This window comes from Heterocephalus glaber, unplaced genomic scaffold, assembly GCF_053883595.1.
Source record: "Heterocephalus glaber isolate CG9 unplaced genomic scaffold, H.glaber_assembly_v1.0 deba00001472, whole genome shotgun sequence".
In the NCBI taxonomy this organism is placed as follows: Eukaryota; Metazoa; Chordata; class Mammalia; order Rodentia; family Bathyergidae; genus Heterocephalus; species Heterocephalus glaber.
The window spans coordinates 24,543,636-24,557,376 of record NW_028258315.1 but is presented as its reverse complement, the minus strand read 5'-3'; the positions used below and the strand labels follow the sequence as shown (position 1 = coordinate 24,557,376).

At 39.2% G+C, this 13,741-nt stretch overlaps 2 protein-coding genes across 5 annotated transcripts; one reads left to right on the top strand and one right to left on the bottom strand.

Annotated features, from left to right (window-relative positions):
• Positions 1-1,072: 1,072 nt before the first annotated feature.
• On the bottom strand, positions 1,073-1,594 carry LOC101703584 (histone H2A type 1). The gene has a single exon (XM_004847548.4). It carries the CDS (start codon positions 1,539-1,541, stop codon positions 1,149-1,151), a length of 393 nt encoding a protein of 130 aa, XP_004847605.1. The 5' UTR covers positions 1,542-1,594; the 3' UTR covers positions 1,073-1,148.
• Positions 1,595-1,818: 224 nt separating this feature from the next.
• On the top strand, positions 1,819-13,354 carry LOC101703959 (histone H2B type 1-C/E/F/G/I). 4 transcript variants are annotated; one of them, XR_015439384.1, is made up of 3 exons: positions 1,819-2,245; positions 2,971-3,116; positions 11,912-13,354. XR_015439384.1 is itself a non-coding variant. In XM_004847549.4 (2 exons), exon 1 carries the CDS (start codon positions 1,860-1,862, stop codon positions 2,238-2,240), a length of 381 nt encoding a protein of 126 aa, XP_004847606.1. In that variant the 5' UTR covers positions 1,819-1,859; the 3' UTR covers positions 2,241-2,245; positions 11,912-13,354. The 4 variants fall into 4 exon arrangements, 2 of the variants coding, with proteins under 2 accessions (XP_004847606.1, XP_004847607.1); XR_015439383.1 differs by having other exon boundaries at positions 1,819-2,249; XM_004847549.4 differs by lacking the exon at positions 2,971-3,116.
• The last annotated feature ends 387 nt before the right edge of the window (positions 13,355-13,741 follow it).

Genomic DNA, 13,741 nt, shown 5'->3' with positions numbered 1-13,741 from the left:
CTGGGGCAAAATAGGAAAGTAGAGGTTGCCACAAGAATGCAGGGGAGAGATGTCAACATCTGGAAAGATGTGTCCACAGGAACCAGCTTCTGCTTGGATTAAAAAAAAAAAAATTCTTTACACCGCATATGGCTTTGAACTCTAGACAAACGACTCCACTCAAAATGCTTCCATAGATGGGCCAGGGATTTAGCTCAGTGGTTCCACCACCTGCCTTGCAAGCACAAGGTCCAGAGTTTGATCCCTGGTACAAAAAAAAAAAAAAATGCTTCTGTAGAGTTCCAGAAGCCTTCGATTACTTGGCTGGCCTGCTTGGCCAGTGGAAGCCCAAGGGCATTGGCTAGCCTTTAGCCACTGTGCGTCCCTCAATGGCCATTTCCCGTTCAAGTCACATACCATGTCTTCCTAAAGCCCAGTAGGACTAAGAACCCAGAACAGTACGCTAGAGGTTTTTGCACGGCCCCAGATCTGCACTTCTTGTGGTTGGAGAAATTATTACCAGATACCTATTATAGTAACAAAAGTGTCTGAGGCCTGGGGTCCCTCTACAATTGCTTTTTAGCCTGGGTTGGAACCTAGGGATTTCAACTACCCAAAATATTTCTACTATGTAGTACAGGTCTTTGAATATCAGGTTATTAGGGAATGAAGTTAGCCAAGGCACAATCTACACGCAGCTTATGTCAAAAGTTAAAATGTCAGGGAGTTTTTCTGAGAATCTCATGCTTTTTACGGGAATCTTAAGTTTTCATGTCACTTTACTCTCCAGCTAGCTCTGGGTGATTATTAGTCAATCATTCAACTGTACAATATGCTCTTTTAAGAATAGTCTACTGTCAACAATTGCCTAATTCCCGTTTCCTGCCAATTTGTTTTTCAGACAGGATCTTGCTATGTAGCTCAGGCTGGCCTTGAACTCACTATAGCCCAGGTGGTCTCTACCTCGCGGCAATTCTGCCTCAGTCTTCCTAGTGCTGCAACTACAAGCATACGCCACCACATCCGATCAGTAACACTAACCCTTTCTTCCTTAAAACTTACCTTGGTAGGACCTGTAAGTGTTTTTGGCTCTTCATTTGAATGGGTGGGGGCTCTGAAAAGAGCCTTTGGGTTTAGAGTGGTTTCCGGAAGCTCAGATGCTTATCAAATCACTTGCCCTTGGCCTTGTGGTGGCTCTCGGTCTTCTTGGGCAGCAGCACGGCCTGGATGTTGGGCAGCACGCCACCCTGCGCGATCGTCACCTTGCCCAGCAGCTTGTTGAGCTCCTCGTCGTTGCGGATGGCCAGCTGCAGGTGGCGCGGGATGATGCGCGTCTTCTTGTTGTCGCGCGCCGCGTTGCCCGCCAGCTCCAGGATCTCAGCCGTCAGGTACTCGAGCACGGCCGCCAGGTACACCGGGGCGCCGGCGCCCACGCGCTCGGCGTAGTTGCCCTTGCGGAGCAGGCGGTGCACGCGGCCCACGGGGAACTGCAGCCCAGCGCGGGAAGAGCGAGATTTGGCTTTGGCGCGGGCTTTACCTCCCTGCTTGCCGCGTCCAGACATCTCAAACAAAAACACAGACAAGGTTCACAAAAAAGCAAATGCAGTAGGGAAGAATGTAAAACATGGCGGCTTTTATAGCCATTTCCTGGATCGTAAATAACACTGTCTGATTGGCTAGAAAAAGCATCAGGAAAGTAGCCAATAGAAAAGTTGCATTTCCATCCTTTATTTGCATGGTTCTGCCCATGTATGACGGCCTCGCCGTTTTTCTTCCAATTATCTAAGAGTCTCTCTGAATCCCTCATTAGCATAAATGCTCTATAAATAGCAGAAATCCGCTTGGTACTTTCATTCTACTTGTATTTTGAGATCTTAAACATGCCAGAGCCAGCGAAGTCCGCGCCCGCCCCGAAGAAGGGCTCGAAGAAGGCAGTGACCAAGGCGCAGAAGAAGGACGGCAAGAAGCGCAAGCGCAGCCGCAAGGAGAGCTACTCCGTCTACGTGTACAAGGTGCTCAAGCAGGTCCACCCCGACACCGGCATCTCGTCCAAGGCCATGGGCATCATGAACTCTTTCGTCAACGACATCTTCGAGCGCATCGCCGGCGAGGCGTCGCGCCTGGCGCATTACAACAAGCGTTCGACCATCACGTCGCGGGAGATCCAGACGGCCGTGCGGCTGCTGCTGCCAGGCGAGCTGGCCAAGCACGCCGTGTCCGAGGGCACCAAGGCCGTCACCAAGTATACCAGCTCCAAGTGAATTTGGCAAGTATGCTTTCTCTATCACCAAAGGCTCTTTTAAGAGCCACCTATTTTCCCCAAAAAGAGCTGTTTTCACGTACTATTGGGTGTTGGTGGGGGTGGCAGGTGAAGCATACCTGAATGACAACGGGACCGCTGTTAAAAAAGATTACATTTTAATGGGACTAAGGTGTTAGTAGTGAGCTAGACATTTAATGTCCCCAATATGTATCTCACTAGTCTGCCTATGCAGACCGAAAACAGTTCTTTGCATAAATCTCAGGCTTCCCCGTCTGCCATAGTTGCTGTAGTGTTGAACTAAAGGTATGGTTCTTAGAAGGAGCCATCAAGGTTTGAAAAGCTCAATTTCTGGAAAGAGCAGCTGGAAGCGCTAGATCAATTGGGAAACCTTGAACGCAAACAGCTCCGGGCAGGTCCTAGAACAAAGGTGAGACAATAGAGAAGCCGGTAGGAGTAGCCTAGTCTGGAGTGCTTCCAAGTCTGACAATGCAGGCTGTTTTCCGGGACTGGGAAATTCAACCTTCCTTTTAGCTCTTAGGATCTTTGTTCCACATAGAGATTTTAAGATGAAATAGAAGCTCTTTACTCATCTTTTAAAGTCTGAAATATTTTCTGCATCTAGAAATTGCTTTCTCCCTTAATGTTGGAAAGTACAAGCAAAATGTTACGAATAAAGTAGTTTTACAATTTTAGTAAGACACCCTGTACTTTGTGTTACAAAATTACAGAAAAGACCCTGTGACCTGAAATCTCCAGTTTTCTTTGATATGGGAGTGTAAAATAAACGCTGCCTGCCTTGAAGACTGCTTTGCAATCACTGGCTGCCTGATTTGAGTTACCCGAGATTCCTACGAGAAATGGTGCAGCATTTAAGGTGAAAATGCAAATACAAGACATTAGCGATACTTGTCACACAGGCTCCACAACCAAGCCTCACGATTTGTAGAGCCCTTCACAGCTGTCTTTGCTATGCCCCTAGGTGGTTTGTGGAAGGATTGATGTTCATTTCAGCCTAACCTCTGTTCTAACTGCAACTAATCAGTTAAACAAAAACTGGAACAGGATTTACTGTTCGTAGGCAGAATGGAAGTTGTTCCCCTCTGGTCTTTTCACTCATATAAATGCTACTTTCGTTGTGTGTGATGAAGTAATGCTCTCCTTAATACAAGGAAACAGTAGGCTAATCAATAACTGACCATTTATTTTTGGGGATTTCACCAGATAATGTTTGAATGTAACAGGAATCCACAGCAATGTGGCCTGCAAGCACTTCTCTCTTAGCTTTTTCCTCTGAGGTTTTTGCTTATGTTTTCTTGGCTCTTGCATGCTAAAACTTTATTTAGCCTTGCCCAAGTTTGTTTCCTGTTCTGGTTCTCATTCTGATTAGTTGCTGGTGAGGGCTGCAAATGTGGTTTATTTATTATTTTTTAGAAGTTTGTTGGTGTTTGTCTAAGGATTGTTGATACTTTGTGAATTTGGGAACAGAATCTGGGAGTTAGTGGTTTTTCTCTGATCATTGATGGGATCCACCATGGGCCTGAGTTTGTAGGCTTCTTTCCTGCTTCCAGAACTTTTTTTGTGTGTGTCTGCGTATGTCTTTACACGATATATGTCCAAATGGTTGTCAATATATGTAAAAGTAGCAGTTTGTGTCAAAGATAATCCACATATAAAATGGCAGCCTACAGTAACTTTTGACTTTAATAAACTGTCAGGCCTAAGAAAAGACTTAGGACAAGAAGGAAACCAAAGAAACAAAATTTTCTGACTCTAGTGTTCTAGAGTTCATGGTTTAGTGATTCCAAATTATTGTTTCTTCAGACTCTTTATGTAATATTACAGAGAAGAGAGAAAGCACGTCATTACAGATAAAACTGAGTCAGAAAAAAGACGGTGCTTCCAATATTCATATAAAGCATACTGTAGATTTCACATTTTCTAAACAATAAGTTTATTATAAGGTATATGGCATGAACCTGGAATTTTCTACCAAACTTATAAGGTTAGAGATTTATATTCTCAGCAATGGTAATTCCTAAAGGATCTCTAATTTTTTTTTTTTTTGATACTGGGGATCGAACTCAGGACCTTGTGATTTTGAGGCATGGTGCTGCAACACTGAGCTAAATCCCCAGGCCAGGATTTCTAATCTTAATTACATACCTTTCTTTAACTAGTCAACATATATACTTAATAGATTCTGTGTTTCTCTGAAAATAAGGCTTAATCAGAAAATAAGCCCTAGCTGGTTGTTATGATGGTGATGGCCAAAGTCGTGCAAAAGATTAAACCTCACTATTCTGCTATTTTGGCTATTTTGTAAGGCAGATAAGACAAGGATAGGCTGATTGGGGTTGGCATTTTTGGTCTCTAGTTTTCAAGGTTGTTAGGGGTTATTTTGGGGGAAACACAGGCTTTTGGCTGCTTTCATGTATCTTAAATACTGTTCTTGTAAAACACTTCGCTCATCTAATTTGCAGGACAATTGAAAATGTTTTCTATTTCATGAATGCAAGTAAGTTTGAGCAAATTGTGCATTTCAACAGGATATTAATAAATTATAATGTACATTCAAATTTTATGTGGCTTATATAAAATTTTAAAATACATCAGTTTAAATTAAAAACTCCAATTTTTCTAAAGAATTCTCCTAAAAGAATTCTTTCAAAAAAGTCTTTAGCAGTTCTATCTCTTTAGGTTGTAACTGAAAGAAAAGTTTCAGCATGACTAATTAGTGGTTTTAGTTAACAGATTAAAGGAATAAAAAAAGTACTTCACTATTTAAAAACAACAAAATTTTCTATACATGGTATACATTTTTATAAGGAAAATCATGTTTTTAATTAAGATTACTTTTTGGAAGAATTCACTGACTTAATATTGCTTTAAAATGGTTCTATATCTTTATTATAATATAAAAATAGTGTTAGCATAATTTAGTTACAGCAGCCTAGCATTTGTTTTATTAAAAAACCTAATCAATTTGAATTAACCTTTTACTAGATTTATTGGTCAGATGAGTAAACACTACTATAATTTTAAAATTGTAAGTTAATTGAACTAAATTAAATAATATCATTTAAAAATTAAATTATTTTAATATAATTTATAATAGAATTATAAATAATAATTTTAATATAATTAATTAATAATAAAAACTGACCTCACAATGTATAACTTGAAGAATTTAGATGAACATTAAATTGAGGAAATTAATGCCTAATCTTTGAGTACCTGTACACTTTCTAACGTGGAGTTTACAAAATACAAAATACTAAAAAACGTTCTTGATGGAAGTATATTTCTATACAGCTTATATTGACCATTGACTATCAGGTTAGAGAATGTATGGTTGCCTTAAGAGAAAGGCAGTAAATAGTTTTGCCTTGGTCACTTTAGATCTGTAAAATGGATGGATACGTCATATGCATGTGTGGGCCCTGAGGACCATGTAGGTTTATATGACTAGTTTTTCTCCTTATACTGGAGGGAAGACAACTGCCTGCTGTGTTTAAGGGCTGCTGTTAATATAAACAACTCTGATGCAGCCAGGTAATATAGCTACATAGAACCATGAATAAGCATAGAAGATAATGGATATGTTTATTATTTAAGGAAGTTGGTATTATTTAGTAATCTTGTAATTCATTTCAATATGTGTAGTCACTTTAAAATGAAACTGCAGTCTTTTTCTTGTTTTTTATATGCACATAATCTATGTTCCTATCTTAATGTAATGAAACTTTTCTCTGACAACTTTTTAAACCTATTCTAAATTCAAGCTCTAAATTCAAAGTAATGAAACTCTTAAGACACATTTTGTACCAAAAAAAGAGTCTATCTCTGGGGTTCCCTTGATAGTCATTGAGTAACAAATAATTTTTTTCCCTCACCATAAAAATGCTAAAATAATTAGTTGCATTTGCGAGTTTCTAGAGAATATCTAATTGTAATAGATAAAACAAATGCTTTGAAAGTCTTTCATAGGCTATGCCAGAACAACCTCTTCATACTGAATTCTTTACTAAAAATAATACATTTTTAGTGACACAATTTCCTATTTGTAGACAGTCTATGAGTGTCTATATATGAGTTATATATCAATTTTATAATATTTTTTAGCTTTATTGAACTACCCTGATCCTGTACTATGCTACTAATTACCTACTCATAAACGGAAAAGATGAAATGAAATAGTAACTAAAGAATACTCTCCAGAAATGGTATCATATAGGGAAAGTAGTTGCAAAAACATTGTTCCATGATAAACATAGTGCAGTCTCTTGACAGAATCTTCAGGTTTGACTCCAGTCTCCATTTTTGGGATGTGAGACTGAGGCAAGTCATTCATATCTCTGCTCATCTGCACCTTGAGCATGAGGGACAGCACATAACTTCTGGAGGTGGGTAAAGATTAAGATGAATATAAAGCACTGTGTTTACTGCTGTTTGCCAAATAATATTTATTTATTTATACTTTTATTTTTTTCAAATAATATTTATTTATAATTGTCCTTACACTAAAAGGACTCAAGGCAGCTTATGATGAGAGACCTTGGTGGGAGTTAGTCTATGAAAAATAATAAGAATTTTATAAATTATTTAATATAAAAAAGACAATTGGTTATATTGTACTTATCCAATAGATTTAGAAGAAATGCATGTTTTTCCACACTTATTTATTTATTTAGGTATATTCCTAAGGATATAAAAAACACAACTATCAATCTTTACTCTTCCAGAGTTGGAATGGTATATACATTCAGCACATTATCAGACAATCCAAGAATCCTAAATTAAAAGGCATTGAAAGCTTTTAAAATCTTCAGTGTGTATAATACTGGATGATTAATCATAAAATTAGATTAGGTAGAATATACAGTTGCCTGTGACCTTTCCTACAAGACATTCAAGGCTCTGACTAAATTCTTTAGATTCTGAAAATCAGCTCGATATGTTCTCAAGCACTATGGGTTGATCATAAGTTAGGAAACAGGAAGTCAATTTGGAGAGTGAACTACTTTTCTACTATTCCCCATCCCAGTTCTGAGAAAGAGAAAAAAGAATGAACCTTTTTTTTGCTCCTTTAAAGACTTGTTGTGTAGCCTTATCATCCAGAGAGCAACTTGGAGAATAGTTCGTGGAAAGGTTTGGCTTCATCTCACTATTGTCATTTGTGCCCTATATTAGATCTCCTCACAGCTGGCTCAGAAGGGATGAAGGGACAGAAATGACGAGGCTTGTTTCATTCCAAGGGAGACACTTGCCTAGAAGAAGCAGCCCTGAGTAAAACCTTGACCCAATGGCTGAGAGCCCTAGGGTCATCCTCTGACTACATCGTGTTCTCCAACAGTAAAAAAAAATGGATTCCAGAGCAATAAGAATAAACTTTTTTCTCACTTTTTTTTCTTCCTCTCCTCCCCTTCTCCCTTTATTTTCTTCTCCTTACTTTTCCATTCGTATTTATACTTTCATTGGCCTAAATTCAGGTATAGAATAGAACATAAAAATATTGAAATTGTTAATTTTTAAATAAATTTTTAGTTTTATTGTTAGACTTGCTTAAACAAGTGAGGTCATGGACCTTGGTACTAGATTTTGAAACACAACAAACACATTTGTGCTTTAATGCAGCGAAATAATTTTTTAAAATTAAAAAATATATAATAAAATTGTGTTTAGGAATTTTATACAGATAATGAGCGTTTGAAGATCTTCGATGGAAGAAAATCTGGTAGCCTCAAGTGTGGTTCAAAATTGCCTAGCAGAAAACAGCATATGGGATTTTTTGGAGAGTTTGAAGAGAGTGCCTAGGACTCTAGACTAGACTGAACTTGACCTAGTTAGTTCTAAACACAAATAAGGCTGGAATTTAATCCCCTGTAAATGAGAGGCACTGGCAATGGGTCCCCATCCTGCTAGCAAGTGAACTGGTTGCAAGGGTGATCTGGAATGGATTTGAAAGTTTTATCTTGCCTTCAGGATACTCTACAAGCTCCTAAGACATTCATGGATTGACTTGCTCTATCTATCCCTGCCCCTTCTTGGAGTCTCTTCTGTCCCTCTCTCTGTCTTGCTGTGTCCTGCAGTCAGATATACACACATCCAGCTTTCCCTGGCTCCCTGCCTAATCCATATGCTAGACCTCCTTCTTGGAATTTTTTCTTTCATTTCTGACTGGAGAACTCATACTCATTGTACAGGCATCTGCTTGGCTGCTGCCTTCTCCAGAAAGTGTCTCTGAGCATCCTCTCCTAGCTGCTCTGCCCAAGTGTTGCACAGTTTGCATTTAATTATCGTTACTTATCTAGCTATCACCCCCACCTCAACCCCAGGCTCTGATCTCTGATTTAATCACCATAATATCCCTAGGGTCTATCACTTAGACTGCTTCACAATAGGTGCATGATAATGATTGATCAATCTATCTGAGAAAGGTTTTGAATACCTTCTATGTACCAAACATTGATCTCTATTGTGTATAGGTCAGGAGATGCAAAATCCCTGCCCTGGGCCAGGACTCTCCTAACACAGAAAAACAGTGACCCTGGGAAATACTTGCATGTTGGAAAGTGAGTGTCATGGAGAAAAACAAAGGAAACAAAGAACATAGCAAGTTTAGGGGGATAAGGACTGAGTAGGGGTTGGGGGATGGCAATGATGAACCAATGAAAAAAATGCTGAACATAAAATCCTGATTTTGGGGGGGGGGGTCCCAGTGGAGCCAGCTAGTGGTTCCAAAGTTTTGAGGTATTTGAGGTTTGCTAGGGGTAATTCGTTATTTATTCAGGAGGAAACCAGATCTGGCATTAGGGCCTAGTCATTATGGACTAGTGGAGGGTTTGTACTACTATGAACTGGCAATGTTGAGCTTGCTTCAAAAAAACCCTTAGATCAAAACTAAGGAAGTGTGATGGCTTTTTTTAGATATAGGTGGGGCTTTTTCAGAGGTGGCTGAATCTAGAGTGTTTGATTGATTCATGTTGTTATGCCAGGCCTGAGGGCACTTGGATTAAGGGTGTGAGTGCTAGCTGGCCTAAGTAGTCTGAATAAGATAAAAGGGGCATCTGGCCACCTGGAACTGTTTCTGTTCTGCAAGGCCTCTCTGCCACACCACCATGCCTTGGAGCCAGACAATTATGGACTGAAACCTCTACCTGTGGTGAGCTAAATAAACCTTTTCCCTGTTAACTTTGGGTGTCAGATATTTTGTCTGAGCAAGGAGAGAAAATAGCTAAGACAGCAAGTAATAATTGCTGTTGTATCAATTAGTGGCTAAATACTATAGCAGTTCATCACCTGTTACAATGTGTTGTGTCATAATGAGGAATGGGGCTCCTCTCTAGGCTTCCAGAGAGAAAGTCTCCTTCCACCTTGGATTTAGAGCATCCTTGGGCCTCTGAGATTTCTCCTGGAGTCTCAATATCAAGCTAACAGACAGAGGAAGAAAGAAAAAAAAATGCCTCTATGAGAGAAATTGTTATGAATTGGGCCTGGAAGTGATGCTTATCATTTCTGCCTTTCTTCCTTGGCCAAATCTCAGGTTTAGCCCCACCCACTTTCCTAGGAAACAAGGAAATGCAGACTGGCTCTGTGGCTGTGCAGAAAAACAAACAAGGATTAGTAGATAAAGAGCAAGCGGATTGTGTCAGCCATGATGTCCAGTTCTTCTTGGTCCTCATTTTCTTTTCTCCCTTCCCCTCTTCCTGTTACCTTTCTCTTTTTACTACAAGGCCCCACAATGGTTTTAAATCAGCCAGTGACAGCATCTATGTAGCACAGACTGCCTGTAGCCATAGTTTGGGGATGATCTAAAAGAAGGCTTCTTCTCTTTCTCTTCCTTCCCTGAAGGAACATTCCTATCTCTTAGTCCTCCAGCTGCTAAGGAGCTAATCTTCAGAGCCTTTCTCCTTAGAAATGGATACCACCTTCATGGAGCTTACATTTCAGTGGGGAAGAATGGCAGTAAAGTAATTATAAGTATTAATTATATAGTAATTTTAAGAGTAATTATATAGAGTGGGAGAAAAGACTAAGGTCTGGGGATAGAAAAAGAGCATGCAAACAGGCATCAGGCATAGTCAGAGATGTGATAATATCCATATTAACATTAATATATTAATGCAAATGCTTCACACAACAAGAGCAACTCATAGCAGTATGGTACTTAACGTGAGACAGGCATTGTTTTATTTTACTATATTAACTCAATTAATCCTCAGATAATAAAATGGTAGCAAGGAAGCATAAAGGAAGTCCTTGAAGGATGAACCAATAAGGTGGAAGAGAGGAGAAATAACACCGTTTGTGTTCTGTCTTTTAACTGTTCTGAGTAGTGGTCTTCTCTTGTGCATTTTCACTACCATCATTGTGTTGTGAGATGAGAAGGGGACATGTGAGTGTGATACACACGGTCCCTAAATTTGGTGCTTTGGCAGTAGTGTTTGAGAGTGTGGCACTTGGATGTGTTAAGACCACAGTACTGGAAACAACAGAAAGTCTATAAAATGCGCGATTACATCAGAGGTCACTCTTTGAGTAGTAGAGGTGGCCAAAGGTTTTTGGTGGAGGCTGTGCCTCTCACCAGCTTATTGCCACTGTCCCCAGGCTCTGCTTCCAGACTGGCTTTTTGTAAAAAATTTTCTAAATGTGACTTTTTTCTTTTTATTAGTTTTTAAACAAGTAGTATATATTAAATATATAGCAAAAGTCTCTGTCTTTCCAAAGTAAGGTGAGGCCCTGAGCATTAAGATATGTCTAGTGTGTCACAATTACATACTCTTGGATTAGCTGGATGTGGGAACATTTGCCACAGAAACCTACATTGCCCCACCAGAATAATGTGTCACCTCACAGGAATTAAAGGGGGATTCTTTGTTAAGTAAACCTTGCATACATTCCCTGAACTGTATTTAGACATGTGGAGAGCATAAAATGAGATTTGTCTTTGATGACAATATAGGGAGAAAATACATTGTATAACAACCCAAGAAACAGACTCAGCACTTATTTGGGCACTTCTCCATCAGATATTTCATTTGACTGCACTAATTTTAAGGAAGAGAGATGTGGGGAGCTTGGGAGTGACTTCTACCAGCTGACTGGAAGATGATCGCTGGAGAGAAGGGAGTCTCTTGGAAACAGCTGCCCCACATGGGAATCACAAGCCTGACTTCTCCTGCCTGTCATGACATGAGGCTCTCTGCATCCCTCACAGGCAGCTCCGCAGGGCTCCTGGGCAAGCTTACCTCCTCCTTAGACAATCTCTACTTGTTGACCTGTGTCACTGTGCCACTGTGACTATTGGCATTAGGGCAGTGCCAACTCTCAGTGTCACACACTCTAGATTCAGCCACCTCTGAAAAAGCCCTATGACTGCATGAAGTTTTAGGGGGACATCTATAAACAAACCATAACACATACATTCAAGTACTGCATGGTGTGTGTGGGCTTACTCCAGTGGTCCCCTACCCAGCAGCTGTGCCATCTGGAAAACTCACTCTCTCCATACCTTAATTTCCTCATGTGGAAACAGGGAGAGTAATGGGGGTACCTCATAATGTTATTGCAATAACCAAATACATTGGTATCTTTATAGTGCTCAGAACGCTGCCCGGCCGAGAGAAAAGATCCAGTGAAATTCATCATTATAATTTTTATTGTTTTCAGAGTCAAGTACAATGATGAAGATTGGATGAATCACAGACGTGAATCAATGAGTCTCTTTTTGCCAAGAGGGGCAAATAGCCTTTAGACTTATCTTTTCTACCACTTACCACTGCTGGACACTGTTTCATCTCACAAATCACCCAGTGAAATATGATAGCTACTGGAAGATCACCAGAAGCATTAAAAGAATCAAGAAAGACCAATAAGCACCTGGCTAAAATATTGGGTTTTTTTCTGAGTATAAAAATAATGTTAGTGGTAGAAGTTTTTGAAAAGAGAAACATAAAAAGAAGAAAATTAAAATAACTCCTAGTGTCTCTTGTTGTTTTTATACAGATGTGAGGTAGCTACCCATAAGAATATGAATGTATATTATAATGTACATATAATAAATAAATATCATGGTACAAATATGCATAAATAAATTTTAGGTGACTAAATGTGGTTAGAAACACAATTTTTATGGATATGTATTTTATGGTTGTATCATTACTTATGTAATTAGTTTTCTGTTTTTGACTATTTTGATTGACTCCCATTTATATGCCATGTAGATCCTGCAAATTGTAAATTTTCTTGCATTTTCTTTTAGGAGAAAGACTTGATTTAACAACTGGCACAGGTCATCTTTTATTTGTTTTTATGGTATTTTTTCAGTTATCTAAGGCAAAATATGAATCATGGTTCTTTATCTGGGTTATAAATTATAGTCTAGGAATTTCCTAAACTCACCAGTTGTGTGTTATTTTTAAAGCAATAGAATGCTATATACCCTGTCAACCTCTAAATATAAGGCTCAACCTGATCTACTTTCTGACCCATAAGCTATTGATATTTAAGGACACAAAAGTTTGGAGATCATCAAAAGTCAGAGAATCCAAACAGATATATAAGATTAGGGTGCTCAGAAAAATGGACCTATAATCTTGTTATGATTTATATCTAAAATGTGTCTTTTAAATTCAGAACTTGGATTTTGTAAAGTGATTGGACCATGGGAGCACTAAACTTACCAGTGAATTAATCCACCAATGAGTTCCCAACTCAAAGCTTTATTAGGAGTTGGGGTCTGGTTGCAAGGGAGAAGGTCACCAGGGACATAATCTGAAAAGATGTATCCTTGTCCTGGCTCCTTTCCTCTTTGTTTGTATCCTCACCACCATGAATTGAGCAGCTTTCCTCTGCCATGCCCTTCTACATTGCTGTTTTTGCCTTGGAGCCAGTCAATTATGGACTGAACACTGAATCCATAAGCCAAAATAAATCTCTCTTCCAGTAAGTTGCTGGTGTCAGGTATTTTATCTCAGTGGTGGGAAAGAGACTAATACATTCCCTACAGATATACTCCAAAATGAGGATCACAGTCCATTGGTGGGGTGCAAAATCATTCTCATGATGTGAAACAAGTAGTTTTTAAAAAAATAAAATTGATTAATGCAAGTGCTTAAGGTAGTTTTCCAAGTTTTTGTTTCAGGTGTGTGTATGTGTGTGTGTGTGAGAGAGAGGGAGAGAGAGAGATAGAGAGGAAGAAGAGGAAGAGGAGGAGGAGGAAGAAGAAGAATCTTTTTGTACTTTGCAAACAGATGTGAAGTCTCATGTTTTAGCTTTTATTTCACAAATGTTTTAATGAAGGTTTTTTTTTTGGTACCAGGGATCGAACTCGGGACCTTGTGCTTGTGAGGCAGGCAGCAGAACCACTGAGCTAAATCCACAGCCCTACAAATATTTTAAATGTGCACTCTTCCCCATCCTGTCTCAGGCAAAACCCATTCTAAGACAATTGCAATGGACTTTGACCTCTGACTTTAGGCCCTTCTTAATAATGATTGT

What these genes read in the sequence shown, in the direction of transcription:
- LOC101703959 (XM_004847549.4), top strand. Translation starts at nt 1,860, where the DNA reads ATGCCAGAGCCAGCGAAGTCCGCGCCCGCCCCGAAGAAGGGCTCGAAG.
- LOC101703584 (XM_004847548.4), bottom strand. Translation starts at nt 1,541, where the DNA reads ATGTCTGGACGCGGCAAGCAGGGAGGTAAAGCCCGCGCCAAAGCCAAA.